Genomic DNA, 22,639 nt, shown 5'->3' with positions numbered 1-22,639 from the left:
AAACCCACAAACTGTGAGATCATGATCTGAGCTGAAGTCAGACGTTTAACAGACTGAGCCACCCAGGTGCCCCTGGAATTTTTTTCTTTATTTCACTTTCTGCTGCCTCATTATTAGTATATAGGAATACAACAGATTTCTGTATCTTGATTTTTGTATCCTGCGATTTCACTGAATTCATTTATCAGTTCTAGTAGGTTTTTTGGTGGAGTCTACATATATATTGTATGTCATCTACTTCTTCCTTGCAAATTTGGATGCCTTTATTTATGTTGTCTAATTGATGTGGCTAGGACTTGCAGTACTATGTTGAATAAAAGTGCTAAGAATGGACATCGTTGTCTTGTTCCTGACCTTAGGGGGAAAAGCTCTCAGATTTTCCCCATTGAGTATGATGTTGGCTGTGGGTTTTCATATAAAGGTCTTTATTATGTTGAGATGTGTTCTCTCTAGGCCTACTTTGCAGAGAGTTTTTATCATGAATGAATGTTGTATTTTGTCAAATGCTTTTTCTACACCTATTGAAATGATCATATGGTTTTAACTATTTCTTTTATTGATGCTATGTATCACATTGATTGCTTTGCAAATATTGAACCACTCTTGTATCCCAGTTTTAAATCCCACTTAATTGTGGTATCTGATTTTTTTAATACACTGTTGAATTTGGTTTGCTAATATTTTGTTGAGGATTTTGCATCTGTATTTGTGAGAGATACTGGCCTGTAGTTCTCTTTTTTTGTGTGTGGTATCTTTATCTAGTTTTGGTATCAAGGTGATACTGGTCTCATAGAATAAATTTGAAAGTTTTCCTTCCTCTTGAATTTTTTGGAATAGTTTGAGAATGGTATTATCTCTTCTTTATATGTTTGGTAGAATTCACTGTGAAGCCATCAGGTCCTGGACTTTTGTTTGGGGGGAGTTTTGATTATTGTTTCAATTTAATTGCTGGTGATTGATGTGTTCAAATTTTCTATTTTTTCTTGCTTTAGCTTTGGTAGGTTATTTGTTTCTAGATATTTATCCATTTCTTCTAAGCTGTCTATTGGCATCTAGCTTTTCATTATATTGTTACAATTGTTTGTATTTCTGTGATGTTATTTATCCTCTTGCATTAGTAATTTTCTTTATTTGGGTTCTGTATTTTTTTTTTTTTTTTTTTTTTTTAGTGAGTCTTGCTAGAGGTTTATCAGTTTTATCCATCTTTTCAAAGAAGCATCTCCTGGTTTCATTGATCTGTTGTATTGATTTTTTAGTTTCTAGATCATTGATTTCCGCTCTAATCTTCATTATTTCTTTCCTTCTGCTGGTTTGGGGTTTTGTTTGTTCTTCTGTTTTTAGCTTCTTTAGATGTAAGGTTAGGTCTTAGCTCTTAATATTTTTCCTGCTTCTTGAGGTAGACTTTTATTGCTATAAACTTCCTTCTTAGAACCACTTTTGTTGCATCTCAAATATTTGGGACTCTTGTGTTTTCACTTTCATTTGTTTCCATGTAATTTTTTATTTGCTTTTTGATTTCTTGGTTGACTCATTCATTATTTAATAACATGTTAATTAACATCCATGTTATTTGTGGTCTTTCCAGATTTTTTCTTGTGGTTATAGCATTGTGGTCAGAAAAGATGTAGGTATAATTTTGATTTCTTGCATTTGTTGAGACTTTTGTGGCCTCATATGTGATCTATTGTGGAGAATGTTCCACGTGCACTTGACAAGAGTGTGTATTCTGCTGTTTGAGGATGGAATGTTCTGATGTATCTGCTAAATCCATCTGGTTCATTGTATCATTCAAAGCTGTTGTTTTCATGTTGATTTTCTGTTTAGATGATCTGCTCATTGATGTAAGTGGAGTGTTAAGTTCCCTACTATTATATTATTACCAACTAGTTCCTTTATGTTTGTTATTAACCATTTTGTGTATTTGGGTGCTTCTGTGTTTGGTGAACAAATAAGTACAATTATTATATCTTCGTGATGGATTGTCCCCTTTCTTATCCTTCTTTGTCTCTTGTTACAGTCTTTGTTTTAAAGTCCAATATGTCCTATATAAGTATAGCTACCTTTTGGCATCCATTTACATCATAAATGTTTCTCCATCCTCTCACTTCCAATCTGCAGGTCTCTTGTCAGCCTGAGATTGGTCTTTTGTAGGCAGCATATAGATGGATCTTTTTTTTTTTTTTTTTTTTTGTAATGCATTCTGTCATCTTGTGTTTTTTTGACTGGAATGTTCAGTTTACATTCAAAGCAATTATTGATAGATATGTTTTTATTGCCATTTTGTTACTTGGTTTGTGGTTGTTTCTATAGATGTTCTTTGATCCTTTCTTGCTCTCTTTCATGTTTTGTTGGCTTTCCTTAATACTTGGATTCCTTTCTCTTTATTTTTTTTTCATATATATTACTGGCTTTTGATTTGTGGTTATCATTAGGTTTGTATATAATGTCTTCTGCATATAGCAGTCTATGTTAAGTTGATGGTCACTTAAGCTTAAGCCCATTTTTTACTCTTCTTCCCTTCTACGTTTTTAGGTGTATGGTGTCCTATTTTGCATCCTTTTATTTTATGAATTCTTTGACTGATTTACAGAAATACTTATTTTTTACTGTTTTTGTGTTTTTTATTTTTCATACTCTCACTTATGGTCTTTCTTTCCACTCAAAGTTTCCCTTTTACTATTTCTTGGAGGTCAGGTTTAGTGGTAATAACCTCCTTCAGTTTTGTTTGCCTGAAAAACTCTTTATCCTTCCTTCTCTTCTGAATGATAGCCTTGCTAGATAGAGTATTCCGGGCCTTAAATGTTTCCCTTCAGCACTTTGCTGTCTGGAAGAATGTGGCATGATATATTCAATGTTTCTGCTGAAAAATCCACTTATAGCCTTATGGGGTTTCACTTGTATGTAACAGTTTGTTTTCTCTTGCTGCTTCCAAAAATTTTTTTATCACGACTTTTTGCCATTTTAATTACTATGTGTCTTGGTGTGGACCTCCTTGCATTGAATTTTGTTGGGGGCGGAATCTCTGTGCCTCCTGGATCTGGATATCTGTGTCCTTCCCTAGATTATGGAAGTTTTCAGCTACTATTTCTTCAAATAAATTTTCTGCCTCCTTATTTGTCTCTTCTTCTGGGATCCCTATAATGTGGATGTTCTGACTTGATGGAGTCACAATTCTCTATGACTATTATCAATTTACACAATTTTCTTTCATCACTTTTGCTCAGCTTGGTTATTTTCCATTATTCTGTTTTCCAGGTCATTAACTCATTCCTCTGCTTCATCTAGCCTGCTATTTATTCCATCAAGTGTATTTTTAATTTCATTTATTTTGTTCTTGATATCTGATTGGTTTTTTCTCTCTTTGTTAAGGGTCACACTGATGTCCTCCACTCTTAAGTTCACTGAGTATCTTTGTGACCATTACTTTAAATTCTCTTTCCACTTAAATTCTCTTACATTGATTTCACTTTGGTCTCTTTCTGCGGTTTGGTCCTGATCTTTCATTTGAGAGATGTTTCTCTGTCTCCTCCTTTTGTTTAACTCTCTATGTCTGTTTCTCTTTTAGGAAAGTCACCTACTTCTCTTGCTCTTAATGACAATAGCCTTATAAAGAAGAATTCCTATAGTGCCCTGAAGTGCATTGTCCCCTCTTCCTCAGGACCTGGTGCTTCAAAAACATATCTCCTATGTGTGTTGTGTGTGCTCTCCTGTTGAGCCCTGGCCTCTTTTTCCTTCAGTCCAATTGTCTATGGAGGCTCTCTTTGCCTGTTGTGGGCCATGAGGTGTGCAGTGGTCTGTTTGCAAAATGAGACCAGCCCTCCATGCTGCTGGAAGTGACGTTTTGCAAAATATGTGGTTCAGGAGATGTGTTAACAAGGTGTGCGCTCATCTTTACGGGGAGGGGGCTTGCAGCACCAGGACTGAGGAGAGAGTGTGATTGGGAAGGACAGACCCAGAAAAGCCTGGGGGATTGGGGCTTGATGCAAGCAATTTAGGTAAGGAGTATCTGGGCTGTTCTCTTTCCCACAGGTGGCCGTCGTTTATGCTGGGGTTGGGGGAGGAAATGGCTTCTGCCAGCTCCTTTTTTCCTGGAAAGGTCTCCCTGTGCTTCCCGTCTCTCTAGGCCACACTCTGAGATGAGCAAATCGCTCTTCCTCCCATCTGCCCCTGGTGTTTCTCCAACTGCTGATTCTACACAGTATGTGTACAGCCTGTTTGTTATGCTGTCCCTTTAGGGACAGAGTTCCCCAGAGGGAACTCTGTTTCTTAGCACCCTCCAGTCTCTCCCAGAGCCAAGCCTGATGATTTTTAAATTCTAGGCTAAGCTCCACTGGTTTTAAGAACTCAGGAAATTCAGCCCCTCTCATATTCAAAGGCAAATATCCCTAGAGTGAAAGTCTGTTTTCTTCCCTTCTCAGTGTCATCGGCTCTCTCTCTACCACAGACAGCCATGGTCTATTTTACTTCTAGACCACATCTTTGCCATTCCTACCTTCTTCAATGTGGCCTCTAGTTGTGGAGTTTGTTCTGGCAGTCTCTGGATTGTTTTCTGGGTTATTTATGCTGATATGGGTGTTATCTAGTTGGATCCGTGAGACAAGGCAAACTTAGTGTTCTCCTACTCCAACATCTTCCCAGACCTCTGGGTATTAATTTTGTATCCTTCAATTTTACTGAATTCATTTATTAATTCTAGTAGTTTATTGGTGGATCTTAAGGATTCATGTCATCTGCAAATAGTGACAGTTTAACTTCTTTACCAATATGGATGCCTCTTTTTTATTTTTGTTGTCTGCTTGCTATAACCAGGACTTTAATACTGTGTTGAATAAAAGTGACAGTGGGCATCCTTGTCTCATAATTTTAGAGCAAAATTCTGTTTTTTGATGTGTCATGTTGGGGTTCGGGAGTGAACAGTCAAGAAACAATTCTTGAGATGTCTTTGGTACAAAAAGGGTTGTTGTAGCTGCTCTGAGGTCATGAGGAGTAACATACTTTCAAGTTGGGAGGGGGTTAGGGATAGGAGAAGTTTTTAAGGAATTTGGACCTTGAGGAGCTAGCTGTTGCTATGAAAAGGTCATTTACTACTGTCTAGTAAACTGTTAGTCATGAGACTTTTCAGATGTATATCAGTGGGCCATATTTTTGGAAAATGATTGGTAACATATATCTTTTTTTTTTTTTTTTCAACGTTTATTTACTTATTTTTGGGACAGAGAGAGACAGAGCATGAACGGGGGAGGGGCAGAGAGAGAGGGAGACACAGAATCGGAAACAGGCTCCAGGCTCCGAGCCATCAGCCCAGAGCCTGACGCGGGGCTCGAACTCACAGACCGCGAGATCGTGACCTGGCTGAAGTCGGACGCTTAACCGACTGCGCCACCCAGGCGCCCCGGTAACATATATCTTGAGGAGGTAGAGATAAACAAAGTTTCCAAGGGGATTTTTACAGGATCCTGGAGGTCCAGCTAATGTCAAGCTAAGGTTGCCTTTTGCCTCTAGCAAAGATTAACATGAAGGCAGCTAAGCTCCTTGAGAAAAGGTCACTCTACCTGTCTTAAGTACTTGTTAAAAATTTAAAAAAAATTTTTTTCCTATATTTCTTTTGCCTTTGTTCTCCACATCATTTTTCACCACTGAATGTGATGTTAGCTATGGATTTGTCATATATATCCTTTGTTAAGTTGAGGTATGTTCCTTTTAAACCCACTGTTGAGGTTTTTTTGTTTTTTTTTTTTTAATGTTTACTTATTTTGAGAGAAACAGGGAGAGAGAGCGTGCATGAGCAGGGGCAGGGGCAGAGAGAGAAGTGAGAGAATCCCAAGCAGGCTGCCTATTGTCAGCACAGAGCCTGACATGGGGCTCAATTCCACAAACTATAAGGTATGAACTGAGCTGAAATCAAGAGTCAGGCACTTAACCGACTGAGCCAACCCAGGTGCCACTTTTGAGAGTTTTTTAAATGAATTGATGTTGTACTTTGTCAAATGCTTTTTCTGCATCTATTGAGATGCAGATGATGATATGATCATATGATTTTTATGTTTTATTGATATAGTGTATCATGTTTATTGATTTGTGAATATTGAACCATCCTTGCAGCCCCAGAATAAATTCCAATTGATTGTGGTGAATGATTTTTTTTTTTTTAATATGCAACATGTCACAAATTTGAATGTGATTCTTGTGCAGGGGCCATGATAATCTCTGTATCATTCCCATGTTAGTAGATGTGCTGTTGAGCATGGTGAATGATCCTTTATCATCTAGATGAATGCAATTTGTTAATATTTTGTGGAGGATTTTTTGTATCTATGTACATCAGGGATATTTGCCTGTAGTTTTGTTTTTTGTTTTGTTTTTTTTTTTGTGGTGTCTTTGGCTTTGGTGTCAGGGTGATTTCTGGCTTCATAGAATAAACTTGGAAGCTTTCCTTACTCTTCTATTTTTTGGAATAGTTTGAAGAGAATAGGTATAAAGTCTTCTTTAAATGGTATAGTTCACCTGTGAAGCCATCTGGTCCTGGACTTTTATTTTTTTGGTAGTTTTTTGAAAACCAATTCATTTTTGTTATTAGTCATTGGTCTCTTCAGGTTTTCTATTTCCTTCTGATTGAATTTTGGAAGATTGTATGTTTCTAGGAATTTATCCATTTCTTCTGGGTTTTCCAATTTGTTGGCACATACTTTTTCACAATGTTTTCTTTATAACCCTTTGTATTTCTGTGCTGTTAGTTGTTACTTCTCTTTTTTTACTTATTTGTGTCTTTCTCTTCTTTTCTTGATGAGTCTGGCTAAGGGTTTATCAATTTTATCTTTTCAAGGAACCAGCTCTTTTCATTAATTTTTTTCTATTTTTTTGTCTCTATACCTTTATTTCTGTTCTTATCTTTATTATTTTCTCCCATCTACTAACCTTGGGCTTTATTTGTTTTGTTTTTCTAGTTCCTTTAGGTGTAATGTTAGGTTGTTTGAGATTGTTTCTTGAGGTAGGCCTGTATTGTTATAAATTGCCCTTTTAGAACTGCTTTTTGCTGCATCCCAAAGGTTTTGGATCATTGTATTTTCATTTTCCTTTGTTTTCATGTATTTTTATAACTTTTTTGATTACTTCATTGACCTTTCGGTTAGTATCATGTTTTTTAGCCTCCACATGATTGTGTTTTTTTCCTGTGATTGATTTCTATTTTCATACTGCTGTGGTCAGAAAAGATGCATGATATGGTTTCAATCTTCTTAAATTTACCACCACTTTGGAGCCTAACATGTGTTCTATTATGGAGAATGTTCCAGATGTACTTGAAAAGAATGTCTGTTCTCTTGTTTTTGTATGGAATGTTTGTGTAGATCTTTTATGTCCACCTGGTCTAATGTTTCACTCAAAGACAGTTTCCTTATTGATTTTTCTTCCTGGATGATCTATCCATTGATGTAAGTGGCTGTTGTTTTTTTTAAGATTTTTTCTTTTTAATTTTTTATCAGAGAGTGTGTGGCGGGGGGGGGGGGAGGTGTGGGCAGAGGGAGAGAGAGAGAGAGAAAGAGAATCTTAAGCAGGTTCCACACTCAGCCAAAAGTCCAACGTGGTGCTTTTTCCCATGACCCTGGGATCATGACCTGAGCTGAAATCAAGAGTTGGATGCTCAAGTGACTGAGTCACCCAGGGGCCCTGATGTAACTGGGGTTTTCACGTTCCCTAGTATTACTATATTACCAATTTATCTCTTTACATCTGTTAATATTTGCTTTATATATTTAGGTAATCCAATGTTGGATGCATAGATATTTACAATTTTTAGCTCCTCTTGTTGGATTGATTCCTTCACTGTTATGTAATGCCCTTCTTTGTCTCTTCTTACAGTTTTTGTTTTAAAATTTATTTTATCTCGGGCACCTGGGTGGCTCAGTTGGGTGGTTAAGTGTCCAACTTTGGCTCAGGTCATGATCTCACAGTTCATGGGTTCAAGCCTGCTTCAGGCTTTGTGCTGACAGCTCAGAGCCTGGAGCCTGCTTCAGATTCTGTGTCTCGTTCTCTCTCTGCCTCTCCCCTGCTCTCTCTCTCTCAAAAACAAACATTGAAAAAAATTAAAAACAAGAAGTTTACTTTTTCTGATAGAAATACGGCTTTTTTTTTTTTCACATCCATTCGCATGCTGTTTTTTCACTTTCAATCTGTATGCATCTTTAGGTGTGAGGTTGAGTGTCTTGTAGCCAGCAACATATAGACGGTTTATGTGTGTGCTTTTTTAAATCAATTCCACCGCCCTATGTGTTTTGATTGGAGGATTCAGGCCATTTACATTTAATTACTGGTAAGTAAACTTATTGCCATTTTGTTTTCTGGTTGTTTTTGTGGTCTTTCTCTGATCCTTTATTCTCTTGCTTTCTTTTATTGTGCTTGATGATTTCTGTAGTGTTAGGTTTGGTTTTCTCTTTAATTTTTGTGCATCTGTTCAATGTTTTGAGCTTCTGGTTACCATGAGGTTCATATATAAACATCTTAAGCTTATAGCACTGTGTATTATGTTCATGGTCATTTTTTAGAATGTTCAAGAACATTCTATATGTGGGTGTCCTGTACAGCCTGAATGAAAGCACATCTATCCAGAAACAGAATGTAGTTCTTTCCTTTTGCCAAGCACCCCTCAAATAATTCTCAAAATAACCCCCCAAATAAGGTCACAGGGCAAGGACCAGGACTAGAGCTCGGATCTTTTAAATGTCAGCTTTGGGATATTTCTGTAACATGTAAAGTGAGAGGTAGGGAAGATGAAGGTCTAAGGGAATATTTAGTAAGTATCTCCTATGTACTACTTCCGTAATTTCAAAGACATCTGATAACTGCTATGTAAGACAAGACATATTTTATTACCCCATTTTAATAGATGGGGAAATTAAAGCTCAGGAAGGTTAAATACACCTTAAAGCCATTGTGTAGTATTAGAGCTGAACTATCAATTCTATATTGACTACTAGATGACTATAATTGACCATCTTCTACCCTCTATACCAGGGGTCAGCAAACTTATTCTGTAAAAGGCCAGACAGTAAATATTTTAGGCTTTGTTGGCCAGCAGTTCTACTGCAACTATTCAGCTTTACTATTGTGTGATGGCAGCTACTAAAAGATATAAAACGAATGAGCATGGCTGTGTTCCCATGAAACTTTACTTGCTGTAATTTGAGATTCATATAATGTTCAGGTCACAAAATATTTTTTCAACCATACAAAAATATGAAATGCATTCTTCCTCACAGTCCACACCAAAGTGAGGTTCTCCAGTGCCGGTTTCAAACATTCCTTTACGGGGTTAGGAAAGACGTGGAAGAGAATGGAATAGGTTCTCTTCTGGATGCTACATGACCGAGGGGGGTTGTTGTCGCATAACCCCTCAAATTGTGTAGGAGCAATATGCAGTTAACTGTCTTGTCCCAATGCTAAATGTCCTTTTTCCTATCTTTCAAATTAAACTGTAGGCTCATTTAGGAAAGAGGACTATCTTATTTTAAAATCTTCAATGTTTTTAAAAATTTTAATTAATGTTTATTTTTGAGAGAGAGAGACAGAGTGTGAGCAGGGGAAGGGCACAGAGAGAGGGAGACACCGAATCTGAAGCAGGCTCCAGGCTCTGAGCTGTAAGCACAGAGCCCGACGTGGGACTTGAACTCACAAACCGTGAGATCATGACCTGAGCCGAAGTTGGATGCTTAACCGACTGAGCCACCCAGGTGCCCCAACTCCTTTAACGTTTAATAGTCTATGTATAGTAGATGCTCAGTATTCAGTCATAAATATTAGATGCTGCCAAATACTAAACTATTTCATTCATAGATTCTTTAGTCGATAGGCCCAATGTATAAGCAGTTCAATGGATGAAAAATATTGTAGCAGGCCATATCTATCATTTAACAACATTACCTTCTCCTTTTAATTTAGTGTAAGGGACAATTGTGAAAAATATTTCTTGGCTATACCTTTTTTTGTTCCAGTAGAGTTATCTGCTTGGGAATATTAAGTCTGACATTCGTTCTTCCCCTAGAACCACTTTGGTGATCTGGACGGTGGCCACTACACTGCTTTCTGCAAGAACTCAGTGACCCAGGCCTGGTATAGCTTTGATGACACACGAGTCAGTGAGATTCCAGATACTTCAGTGCAAACTGCTACAGCCTATCTCCTGTTCTACAGTTGCCAGCCCTTTTCTATACCTATAAAAAAGTGCAAGAGCTAGGAAAATGGTGCAAAACTGCAGAACTGAAAACTGAAAAACAAGCAATCAGAAACTGGTACTTCAGGTTTGCTTTGTCATTAAACTCTTGCAATTTACTTACATCCAACATAATTTTCACTCTTTCTACTGTATTATGCACTTTTTTATATGATAAGCCTCTAGCAGAGAAGAGAGGTCCTGGCCTCCTGAAAAAGGCAGCACGACGAAATGCTAATGGATGGGGGCCTGCAAAGCACAGCAAAGTATGTATTAATTTCAGGTTTCAAAATTCAATGTCTATTAGGATGGATATTTTTAAACCTAAAATACCTCAATTATATATATGCAACAAAGTATTCTCCAAAGATACTTCATGGAGCTAAACAAAGTAAGTTTTGTTCAAGTGGCTCTGTGACCTTATGATTTGGAAATATTTCATTGATCTGATAATTTAGCCAAGAACTCTAAGATTCTTAGACCAACTGCAGAATATGAAAAGATGCCAACCTCAGGATTCAAGACTCCTCTTTACTCATAGTGGCATCTTTCAGAAGCAACTTCTAGAATCATATTTTTATATGGGGAGTTTTTACTGACTTCATCTATAGCACCTGAGTCTGAGGTAAATAATACATTCTCAGCTCCTCTCTTTTAATACATCACTTTGCAAAGATGTGGTTCTTAATACAGTTTATTCTGTAGTCATTCCCGATCCCTATCCCTTTTAATTTTAATCCTGATTCCCAACTCTTGAGAATTCTAAATAAGTGCTTTATGCAGTTCTGGGTCAAGTTGAAGGAAGAGTAAAATCAAGTCCTAATACAACAGGATAAGTGAACTAAATTTTAAGTCACATAGTAGGATAAAATGTGTGTGTATATAAAATGGTTTGATAAAAAAATAAAGACAGAACACTTACAGGGTTTTAAATTATTTTTCTCATTAAGATTTTAATGTAGGTGTAAATGAAAATTCTCATTTTAAAAAATTAAAGAAAAGTTTCCATTTATTTTTTAGAATAAAGATTTAGTGCACAAATACAGCCCAAAGCCAACAAAAAAATAGCTTTGCCCTGTCATTTCCCTAAGAAAGCACTGCAGTTACTCAGAATAGGCCAAAAGAAAAAGGAAAAACAAACAGTCCTCTGAGTTCTAGGCTTCACACAAGGACCACGTTATTATACTATGTACATTGATTTGATGTGCAAGTGTGCAATAAATATATACACATACATTCCTATCTGCTTTACATCATTCTAGAGTATTCATAGATCAAGCTGGGATTTAGAAATGTGAAAAGGCCGTAACAGTGAAAAGGAAAAGAAAGGATATAATGGTTTTTAGACCAGGAGAAGAATAATGCTTAGCTAATTATTTTAACTTTGGAGCAAACTATAAAGGTTTTGAAATAAATGGTACCTGTAAGGAGTGCTTAACTGCAATACTCGTTAAATATTAGTTTTTCGATAATGGCACTGACCTAAAGTATATGGTGACAGTAACACAGCTCCCACGGTCTTAGAATTCCTCTAAATGGCCAGCTGTATTTATCCAGTATCTTTATAAGCATGTCAAGAGTTGTGTTGCTCAGCTTCTTAAAAGATAACTAGCTTAGAACCTATTTCTCCTTACGTGGCTACATCAGTTGCTCGTGGTCCCAGTGAAGTATAAAAGAGGATATAAGCTGCCGAAGACTTCACAGAAGAAATGGAGATATCAGAAACTTCATGATCATCAAATTTAAACCACCGCTGTCTTGCTGCATTTTTACAATAGGCAGTGTAGTGGCCTCCATCCAGCCCACCATAGTGATTCTGTGCCAAACAAGATAGAAAATCAGTTCAAACTGAAATTATTGTCATATTTTAAATACTTCAAAGCTTTATGTTATTTTCCTATGAGGTTAAGGAACCACATGAAACTCTTATTTTTATAGTTTGCTTAGAAAAAGAGAAAGGATTTAGTTCCAACAAGATACTTACTGAAACAGAAAACAAATTATATTTCTTCAAATTGTTCTTTGGACCAATAACATACTGTGACAAGTCAAGATTCTCTAATGGGAAATCCACAGAGGTCTGTAGTTTCTGCTTCCACCTGCCATCGTAGGAAAAACTGTAGAGTGAAACAGGATAGCAATTAAACTGAAGAGACCACAAACACTGGAAAGACTTGAATTCATTCATTAATGTTCTAGATTTGTAGCTGAGACCAGAAAATCCATTTCAAACACACTCAGAATTTCAGTGGTGGAGGGACCTGGAAAGACATTTGGCTTCATTTCCACTTTACAAATGAGAAAACGAAGGTATGAGCAGATATGAAATGACCTGCCCTCAGTCAAACAGCTAAGGTGGTGGAGACAGAGCCACACCTGGGTCCCTTGACCCGTAGGCCAGCGACAACTGTTCGATGAGTCTTCTGCAAAGGTAAAAAGTTATGAAGACCCAGGTTTATAATGCTAACTACCATACGAGTACAGAGGAAAGACTAAGGAGGGCTGCTCTAGCTGTTAAGACTGTACTTTTGGGGAAACTGAAGCTGGAAATCATAAGCACACAGACTACACAGGGATCCCCTGCTTTTCAAAAGCTGGTGTTACGCCACTTCATTTTTACAAGACTTCCATGAGTACCTGTTTTAGCTACCTAAAAGAAATCCAAAGAAGGTTTCTGCTTTTAAGAAAAAAGGTGAAAAGGGGAAAGCAGCACTGGGCAGCGTTTGTTTGCAGTAGGCTGCTGGAGGCAGCAGGCACCCTGCTGAGTAGATAAAGTGGCATCATCATGCTCCTTCCCAGAATACTCAGTGTCAAGCTGCCACAGCTTTGAATTGTCTGCCCGTACCTGTGTTTTATCTTGATCTGTTTTGTGCATCTGTTAAGCAAGATGTGTCCTAAGGTATTAGAAAAGTCTAAGAGAAGGTTATTTTAGGGGTCTGGGAATACTGAAAGATTTTCTATATAAATTAATGGTAACTGCTTCTTTGCTTTACACCATTTTGGCTTATGAAAGATTTCACAGGAACACTCTACTTTTGGATAGCAGGGGAGAATTGTAATGGCATTCCATTATCCTGACATACTCTACTCCTTTAAACACCGAAATACTGGTACTTTGGTTGGTGCGATAAGATTATTTCAGAATTAGTTTTCAAAAACTGAATTCTGAACCATTTACATTTTTAGATACCTGTATTCTCCAAAGAATTAATACACAGCACTAGAAATCTTAACATATGTGTAATCATTTATAGAATGTTTATCTGTACCTCCACAATCCTCAAGAAGAGAAAAACTGATGGAACAAGTTTCTGGTAGAAAATTTACGTGAGGAATTTGAACACGTCAATATAGAAACTAACAAAAGTAATTGCCTAAGAATTTCCAATAATACAAAATGAAACAAATAATTAAAATAGAAATGCTTCGTTTGAGACAAAAATTACAGCTCTCAATAAAAAGATGAAACTTCCTTTTAAAAAGTTTTTCAAAATAATGATTCATAGTTATCACTCCATGAATGGATTCCATAAAGATAAAAGAATCGAAAGACAACATCTGGGACAGATTTTACAACTCTCTTGCTATTATCCCATCTATTATAGGGCCAGACCTTTTTCACAGGCTAGAAAAATGTGGACAAAAATATCTGCACCCAGCAATGGCATCCTTAACATCTTCTCTTTAAACTGCATTCTCATTTTCAGCACAGGATTAAATCTTTTCTTAGTTTACAATAAATTTTATTGACTTATCATTTGTATTAGAGTTATCCTGTGTGATTTTATACATTTTCACTTGGATTTTTTATGATGTAAAATTTTATATTTGAAATGCAATAAATTTCACTAATTTTTAAAAGATGAAATGACCTGAAAGTACCGTGTTGTCATTTTGCTGTTCTCGCAAACACTAAAGTAAGGAACTGGAGTCTCCTCATTTCTGCCTTGTTTCCCTAACCAGATAATCTTCCTTTGTAATACACCTTAGCAGGCAATGCAACAAAATGACTTAGAATGAAGTACAACTTAAGACTTCCTTCATCTAAACTGCAGAAAAATGTGTTCCTTTTACCGTTTCAGATGCACTAAAAGCACAGGTGGCAACTTCCAGATCTCTATCTTTTTTAGAGAGTCCCGTCGAGTTCTGCAATGACTGCAGTAAAACCTGTTGTTGTCTGTGAGCTTTTCTTCTTTGGAAAATAATCTAAGGCAGTCCTGGAGGCAAAAACAAGTAGTAGTTACTCACTAATTCGTTTCTTCAACACAGTATCATTGAGCATCTAATTCAGTAAGTTATTCTGCCAGGTATGAAGGACACAACAGGTAACTAGCAGAAAATAGTTCTGTCATAAAGTTTACGACCTAGTGGGGAGCCCAGAGGGGAGAGCCAACAGTAATCAGTGCAGGGAGTGGTGGGCGCTGCCCATGACAGAGGGAAGCAGGACTGTGCATCCTGAATGCACACAGGAGCCACCTCTGCCTGGTGCCTCAGGAAGTCTTACTGGAAGAAATGACATTCTCAAGGGAGCTAACACTAAAGGTATCAAAAAGCTAGCTAAATCACACTGTTACTGGGTAGAAAACAGGCTATTTATCTGATCCCCACATAGAGCAAATTCTTATAAAAAGGGAATCTAATTAAAGTCAATATGCAATTTTCAAATTAACTTTTAAAACAGAAGTTTTATTTCTTCAAAATACAAACTTTAAAAACATTTATTGATTCTGAAAAGTATTTAAAAATTTTTTTTCTTAAGTTTATTTATTTTGAGAGAAAGGAAGTGTGAGTGGGGGAAGGGCAGAGAGAGAGGGAGAGAGAATCCCAAGCAGCCTCTACTCAGTCAGCACATAGTCCGATGCAGGGCTTGAACTCATGAACTGCAAGATCAAGACCTGAGCTGAAGTCAGATGCTTAACTGACTGAGCCACCCACGTGCCCTAAAATGTTTTTTAAATTTTGTAAGTTAATTTATTTGGAGAGAGAGTGTGCAAGTGGGTGAGGGGACAGAAAGAGAATCCCAAGCAGACTCCACAGTGTCAGCACAGAGCCTGACACGGGGCTCAAAATCACAAACTGTGAGATTATAACCTGAGCTGAAATCAAGAGTTGGATGCTTAACCAACTGAGCCAGCCAGGTGCCCTGAATTCTGAAAGAGTAATTTAAATTTTTTTAAAAATTTTCTAATACACATAAACATAATTAAAACAAAATTTATGTAGGTGTTTTACCTACAAAACATTTATAGGGGCAAAGTACAGACTCTGCTGAATAAAGTCCATCTTTGTATGCATAGAAACAGCATTTATTCAGCAAATCATTTTCTCTCAAACTTACCTGTAATGTACATTTACTTGTAGAAGCTAATGGTAGAGACAAATACATGAAGGCCTCAAATGTCCTAGACTTTTTGTGACAGGTGAGGCACTGTACTGTGGATTTGAACTGACCCTGAAAAAGTGCAACAATAATAGATTCATTGAGCTGCTTATGTTTCTGCCAAGCATGCTCTGCAGCTTTAAAGTCATCAAGGTGATCATTATTTTCTTCTTTATGCCTCTTCCGATTATCAGCCTGGAAATAATATTAAAATTTATATCAATATCTCAAAATCATCATTTAAATAGAAAACTAAAAGAATATATTGAATACACTTTGCAGATTTAGAAATATTTCTGGTTTCTTTCATAAAGGAGTTCTAATCTCATTCAGAGGTAAAAAAAAAAAAAAAAAAAAAAAAAATTCCAGCCAAAAATCCTCCCCCAAAATCCCACTTTATCAGAAGGGTATGACTTATTTTACTAAACAGAAATTAATAAAATACATTTTTTTTTAGGTGATGGGGATTAAGGAGTGGACTTGTCACCGGGTGTTGAATGAGTGACGTATGGAAATACTGAATCACTTTACTGTACACCTGAAACTAATATTACAATGAATGTTAACTGCAATTCAAATAAAAACTTTAAATAAAAGTATATTTTATTAACTGTTTTTAAGTTGAAATTCTGGTTTTGAAAAGAGAAGACATCCCATACACCGCTGCAAGCTGTTGTCCTAGGCTTGTGGATGGATATACACATATCCTATATATATTCACACATATATCCACACAAAACACGTATTTATACATACACATGTATGTCTGTGTGTATGTATGTATGTTCAATGGTAACAGGGATCCCAAAGGTATTAGAGACATACATGTCTCAACTTTTCACATGAATCCTTTGGTTACATGAGGTAATTCTTATTTTAGAAAAAAGTATAAAACTGATAAAACATATACAAAATATATAAATATACAATAATAAAGATGTTCAAGCTCTCTACAGCTAATCTTTTGTAAAATTTATGTTTGGGGCACCTGGGTGGCTCAGTTAAACAACTGACTTCGGCTCAGGTCATGATCTCATGGTTCGTGAGCCCCACGTCGGGCTCTGTGTGGGGCTCTGTGCTACAGTGTGGAGCCTGCTTGGGATTCTCTTCCTCTTTCTCTGCCTCTCTCCCACTCAAGCACATGTGCATGCTCTCTCTCTCTCAAAATAAATGAATAAACTTAAAAAAAATATTTATGATTTCACCTTCACATACATGTGGTCACAGAGTATCTCTAACAACTATTTCAACATTTACAATATCTCACAACCTACCATTTTAGTAAGCAAATATAAAAAAATTGTACATACTTCTTTTCAAATATTAGACATATCAGATATATTTGTTTTATAGTTTCTTACCTTAGTACAAAGTCACTAGATTTGAATAAACTACTACTGAACAATCACCAACTATAATTTTATTTTTTTTTAACATGTTACTTATTTAATTTTTGAGAGGGGGAGCACACGTGCACTCAAGGCAGGGAGAGGGGAAGAGGAAGAGAGAATTTTAAGCAGCCTCCACACCCAGTGCAGAGCCTGACATAGGGCTCGATCTAACGGCTGTGAGATCATGACCTAAGCTGAAACCAAGAGTCAATGCTTAACTGACTGGGCCACTCAGGCGCCCTGGCTGAGTGACATTCTAGTGTGTCACACATTCGTGTGTGTGTGTGTGTGTGTGTGTGTGTGTGTGTGTGCCGCATTTTTAAAAATCCATTCACCCATGGATGGACACTTGGGTTGCCTCCATACCTTGGCTATTGTAAATAATGCTGCAATCAACATAGAAGTGCATATATCGTTTTGAATTAGTGTTTTCATTTTCTTTGAGTAAAGACGCAGTATTGGAATTACTGGATCATAAGATAATTCTATTTTTAATTTTTTTTATTTTAATTTAATTTTTAGTTTTTTAAATTTACTTTTTAATTTTAATTTTTTTTTAATTTACTTTTTGAGGGAGAGAGAGAGACAGAGACAGAGAGAGAGAGACGGAGAGAGCGAGCAGGGGAGGGGCAGAAACAGAATCCCAAGCAGGCTCTGCACTGTCAGCGCAGAGCCCAATGCAGGGCTTGAACTCACGACCATGAGATCATGTGCTGAGCCAAAACCAAGAGTTGGATGCTCAACTGACTGAGCCACCCGGGCACCCCAACTATAATTTTAAATTGCTATAAAAATGATCACAGTGTTGAGCAACCTTAAAGAGCCTTTACAACTTAGAAAAATCAAATTTCTTACTTTATTTAGATCTTCATGGAGTCCATCCATTAGGAACAGAAGCAGTTCTTGTGAATCTTGCTGGCTATATCCTGCAAACTGGTCATTGATCTTCCCAATGGTGATTTTAAAGTCTTTTGGACTGATATACCTGTACTGTCCTGTCCACAGGGCTTTCATAATTATGCCAAACTCTTCAGCCACTTCACCTTTATGCCCCAACAAATTTGACCTTTGCAAATAAAATTAGAAAACAGCAATAAAGGAAGTTTTAAAAGGTCAAGGTACAGCAGGTTCTTGAGGTCAACATTAAACTCTTCGTATCTGTAATCCAACACTAAAATGTTTATTTAATCACAGGTTTATTACCAAATATTCATCTGATTCTTACTTTGATTATACCTCGCCAACTGGCTTCTTTTGGGCTGCAAATCCTGTACTGTCTCCTTCTCCTCAACAGGCTCCAGTTTATATGAGGTTCTGCCTTTGCCTATCTGTCCTTTACCAATTAGAGGGGGCTCTTCTCACATATCTTTGCACAGGGGCCATGATTCTCTGTATTGTTCCAATTTTAGTATATGTGCTGCCAAAGCGAGCACTCTCACATTTTTCTTAAAGATATTTTCCCCCCTTCCTAATTTGACTTCTCTCTGGAGCTGGGTGGTAAGAAAGTGTAGTTAGATCGTCCTTCTAATATTATATTGCAAAAAGTATGAAATTTCTTTACCTGTTAATATCGTCCTGGTAACAGTTTCGGTTGAAATAATCGGCCAAATGTGGAGCATTACATAGGCACTGCAGTATTGAGTTCATATAGCAAGTATTTCCTAAATTACGAAGTCCAGTGAGAGCTGGTCCAGATCCTCCAAAAACAGGATTGAGGTTCCGAATCTGAGAAGCAGAAAGCCTTGTGATCTCAGCTTTAGGGTAGCACGTTGGCCTGAGGAAGAAAAAGTGTACATAATGTCTTAAAATGCATGGCATCTAAAATTAAGGTTCATATTACAAATGGCAGTAAACTCCACCATTGGTATCACAGTACACAGTAATCTTGGAAAGAGTTAATAGGTCAAAAGGTACTGGGTCTTACAGGACACTTACTATCTAGGTAACACTGGTTGTATTTTGTGACCCTCCCATGAAACAGTACCTTAACCTCTTATGGGGGGGGTCTATTGTTCTTATACCCGGAGATAGAGTCCCTGGATTCTCATCAACAGGCAGAGACTTCTAGTAGAGAAGGCTCTTTCAAATTCCTTTAAGTAATCCTAGGAAGTTCAGCATTACCAAATGTTGAACTCAACCAGGAGGCCAAACAAAGAATAAAGAATATCTTACAGTGGAATAATCTCAAAAGAGGCAGGGATTATTTGGGTACTATTACCTGAAGTGTAGAGATATGCTGACAAATGTGGTAGACACTAGCCCCAGGTGGCTATTTAAATTTAAAATGAGGGGCGCCAAGGTGGCTCATTCGGTTAAGGTCCAACTCTTGGTTTTGGCTCAGGTCATGATCTCAGTTTGTGGGATTGAGCTGCACGTCAGGCTCTGTGCTGACAGTGTGGAGCCTGTTTAGGATTCTCTCTCTGCCTCTCCCCAACTTGTATGCATATGGTCATGTTCCCTCTCTCTCAAAAAAAATCTTTAAAACCAAAACGAAAACAATCCCCAATGATGATTCAAAAAAGAATTAAATCTTACCAGTTTTAATAGTCAGCCCTAACATAAACCCATTTATTTATATTTCCATCTATCCCCCTGCCCCAAAAAGTAAAGATTACAATAAGCAGATTTGATAATTATCTCCTCACAATCCTACCAATCATAAACCAGGAGCATTAGAGGGATCACACCAGGAAAACATCTAAACAGAGATATTGATTTGGGAAACTTAATTGAACCTACTGATAACTACTTATAAAGAGAATAGCAGAAATGCAATGAAAAAAAAAGGGAACAGAATAAGGATTAGGAACTGATACCACAATACTTGTTTTAACACTATTTAAGTTTACTCCCACAGTATTCGGCTGAGTTAAAAAAAAAAAAAAAGTTTGGAATTTGAGAGCTGCAACAAAACAAACTCAACAGTCCTACAGATTATGGTCCTCAAAGAGAGATTTAGGGACCATGGAGATTTATGAAAAACTTCTAGGAGTCTATATCATGCTGCCCTAAAATAAAATAATATATATTCTTTTATACCTACATTAATACGGATTATGATAACCTTCCTGATAAATTTAAGTTAGCACTTGGGATAAAAACCAAGGAATTTAATCCATTCACTTTTCCTCTGTGCTACATAACAATGGCTAGAACAGCCACCCTCAGAAATTTCTGACTTCCTGATCTTAATAAGCTGAAATGTCTAGAGTAGAACTTTTCAAATACAGCAGATTATTCTAGTTCTAAGAGTTAGGATAAACTTACTTATTTTCCCGATTAACTGTTGGAGTTACTGTTGGCTTCCTCTTCTCTTCCTCTTGAATGGCCTGGGTTATATCTGGGGAGGAGTAGGAGCGCTTCAGTTTGGACGGTTCCCTATCCCGCTCAGCAGGAATCTGTGGCTTGGCTTTATGAGTTGGAGGGGTGGCAGGAGGTGCAGATGAAGGAGCCATTTCCGGTGGATACATATGAACAGTGTTGGTGGGTGAATGATAATAACGAAAAGTTCCAGTGATTGGGTCAAGAAACTTAGATAAAAAAGAAACAAAAACAAAAACAAAACAGGTCAAAAAACAATGACCATTACAAACTAAAGAAAATCACTAAGGGTATTCTATTGCTAAGTTTACTTTTGGATTACAATAATTTGAATAAGATGGTCATAATCACTTCTATGATTAAACTTCCAAAGAACTTTAGGTATTAGAATAATACACTGCTTCTAAATGACAAAGGCCAGAAATGTTCATATATGGTAGCCAGCATCTCAGATTGGTTATACTGAGAAATCCAATCCTGCTATAATTAGGGGAATGGGCTATGTCCTCCACCATGAAGAAATAGAATTGACTCTGCATTAGAGAAGACATAGAATAAACAAAAAAAGCTTTATAAAAAAGAACACATGACCATGTTATTTATTTATGTGCTAATTTTGAGTTTTACCTTGGCCCAGCCTGAAGGCAGTCCTGGTACGATCCTTCCCATTTCTTCACTTCGTGCTCTTGTCAAAGGTTCTCGAGCCTGGTTTAAAAAAAAAAAAAAATCAATTAAATTTTGCCATACACAAACTTAAGCTATTTGTATCAAAAAACCAAAAAACCTGTGTTGGCTGCCCTTAATATTTTTTAAATGAAGTTTAAAAATGAGTAACTCTGTATGTTGTCTCAAAGTCCAAATACTGCCACAGCAAGGCGAAGAGGAATGTGTATATGCACAAGCCTATAATGATGATGGTTTTTTAAGTTTCTTTAAAAAACAAAAAACACAGACATTTCCACTGCTAGGTATCAACCCAAAAGAAATGAAACACACAAAGACTTATGTACAAATGCTCACAACAGCATTATTCATAATAGCCCAAAAGAAGCAGAAGCAATCCAAATATCCATTAACTGGTGAATGAATAAAATGTAGTATACCCACATGAGGGAATCCTATTCAGTAAATACAAAGGAATAAACTACAGATACATGGATGAATCTCAAAAAATTATACTAGTTAAAAGCCAAATGCAAAAGACCATATGTATGTACACACACACACACCCACACACACCCACGATTCCATTTATCTGGTATGTCCAGAAGAGACCTAACTATGAAGACAGAGTAGATCATGGTTGCTTGTGGCTTTAGGGTAAGGACAGAAAGTGACTATAATTGGGCACTGAGATCTTTCTGGTGTGATGAAAATGTTCTAAAATGGATTGAGTAAATACTTGCTTCACACCTTTGAACTGAAACCACTAAGCTGTACACTAAAAATGCGTGAATTTTATGGTATGCAAATATTACCTCAATAAAACTCTTAAATAAAAACAAAAGCAAAGGTGTCTTATATAAGACCTAAATATTTCAAAAATTGTGATAAAGTAACACAAAATAAGATTTGTCATTTTAACCATTTTTAAGCGTACAGGTTAGTGGCATTAAGTATATTCTCAGTGTTGTGGAACCAATTTCAAGTTCTTCATCTTGCAAAACTCAAAACTCTGCACCCATTTAAACTCACTTCCATCTACTTGGCAACCACCTTATATAAATGGAATCATACAGTATTTGTCTCTTTGTGACTGGCTTATTTCACTTGCAAAATGTCCTGAAGATTCATCCACGTTGTAGCATGTGTCAGAATTTCCTTCCTTTTTAAAAAGGCTAAATAATACACCATTGTATGTATATATCACATTTGTTTATACATTCATCTGTCAATGGATATTTGGGTTGCTTACATTTCTTGGCTAGTTGGCTATGTGAATAATACTGCTATGAACATAGGTGTGTAAGGTCCTGCTTTCAATTCTTGTGGGTATATACCTAGAAGTAGAATTTCTGGATCATGTAGTAAGGCCTAGGTATTTTCTAATTTATTTTCTAATTTCATAAAATGAGAATACACTGTTGTACTTTAAATAGAAAGACAAACATCTATTCCCTTTTTTTTTAATTTAAAAATAATTTTTTTAAGTTTTATTTATTTATTTTGGGAGAAACAGAGACAGCATGACCGGGGGAGGAGTAGAGAAAGAAAGAAAAAGAGAGAGAGAGAGAGAGAGAGAGAGACAGAGAGAGAGAGAGATAGAAAATATCAAGCAAGCTCCACACTGTCAGCACAGAGCCCAATGCGGAACTCGAACTCACGAAACCATTAGATCATGAC

At 36.7% G+C, this 22,639-nt stretch overlaps 2 protein-coding genes and 2 pseudogenes across 4 annotated transcripts in view; 1 reads left to right on the top strand and 3 right to left on the bottom strand.

The window, feature by feature from the left end:
• Positions 1 to 10,329, top strand: part of USP50 (ubiquitin specific peptidase 50) — a 44,559-nt gene extending 34,230 nt beyond the window's left edge. For 2 of the 3 annotated variants that reach the window (XM_049611692.1, XM_049611690.1), the window contains exon 7: positions 10,037 to 10,329. In XM_049611692.1, the coding sequence (XP_049467649.1) occupies positions 10,037 to 10,228 (192 nt within the window). In that variant the 3' untranslated portion in view covers positions 10,229 to 10,329. Of the gene's footprint in view, positions 1 to 8,184; positions 8,283 to 10,036 lie in introns of those variants that run through there. The other variant, XM_049611691.1, reaches the window with a different exon arrangement.
• On the bottom strand, positions 6,148 to 6,246 carry LOC125910494 (uncharacterized; annotated as a pseudogene).
• Positions 10,330 to 11,195: 866 nt separating the features above from the next.
• The window catches only part of USP8 (ubiquitin specific peptidase 8), a 76,942-nt gene continuing 65,498 nt past the window's right edge, over positions 11,196 to 22,639 (bottom strand). Inside the window, exons 13-20 of the mRNA XM_049611674.1 lie at positions 20,924 to 21,001; positions 20,243 to 20,505; positions 18,537 to 18,749; positions 17,831 to 18,041; positions 15,543 to 15,779; positions 14,279 to 14,421; positions 12,189 to 12,321; positions 11,196 to 12,020 (exon numbers count right to left, since the gene is read on the bottom strand). Of these exons, the coding sequence (XP_049467631.1) occupies positions 11,835 to 12,020; positions 12,189 to 12,321; positions 14,279 to 14,421; positions 15,543 to 15,779; positions 17,831 to 18,041; positions 18,537 to 18,749; positions 20,243 to 20,505; positions 20,924 to 21,001 (1,464 nt within the window). The 3' untranslated portion in view covers positions 11,196 to 11,834. The remainder of the gene's footprint in view (positions 12,021 to 12,188; positions 12,322 to 14,278; positions 14,422 to 15,542; positions 15,780 to 17,830; positions 18,042 to 18,536; positions 18,750 to 20,242; positions 20,506 to 20,923; positions 21,002 to 22,639) is intronic.
• LOC125910502 (uncharacterized) lies at positions 18,316 to 18,408 on the bottom strand (annotated as a pseudogene).

Source organism: Panthera uncia, assembly GCF_023721935.1.
Source record: "Panthera uncia isolate 11264 chromosome B3 unlocalized genomic scaffold, Puncia_PCG_1.0 HiC_scaffold_1, whole genome shotgun sequence".
Lineage (NCBI taxonomy): Eukaryota > Metazoa > Chordata > Mammalia > Carnivora > Felidae > Panthera > Panthera uncia.
This window is presented reverse-complemented; position numbering and strand designations above follow the sequence as displayed.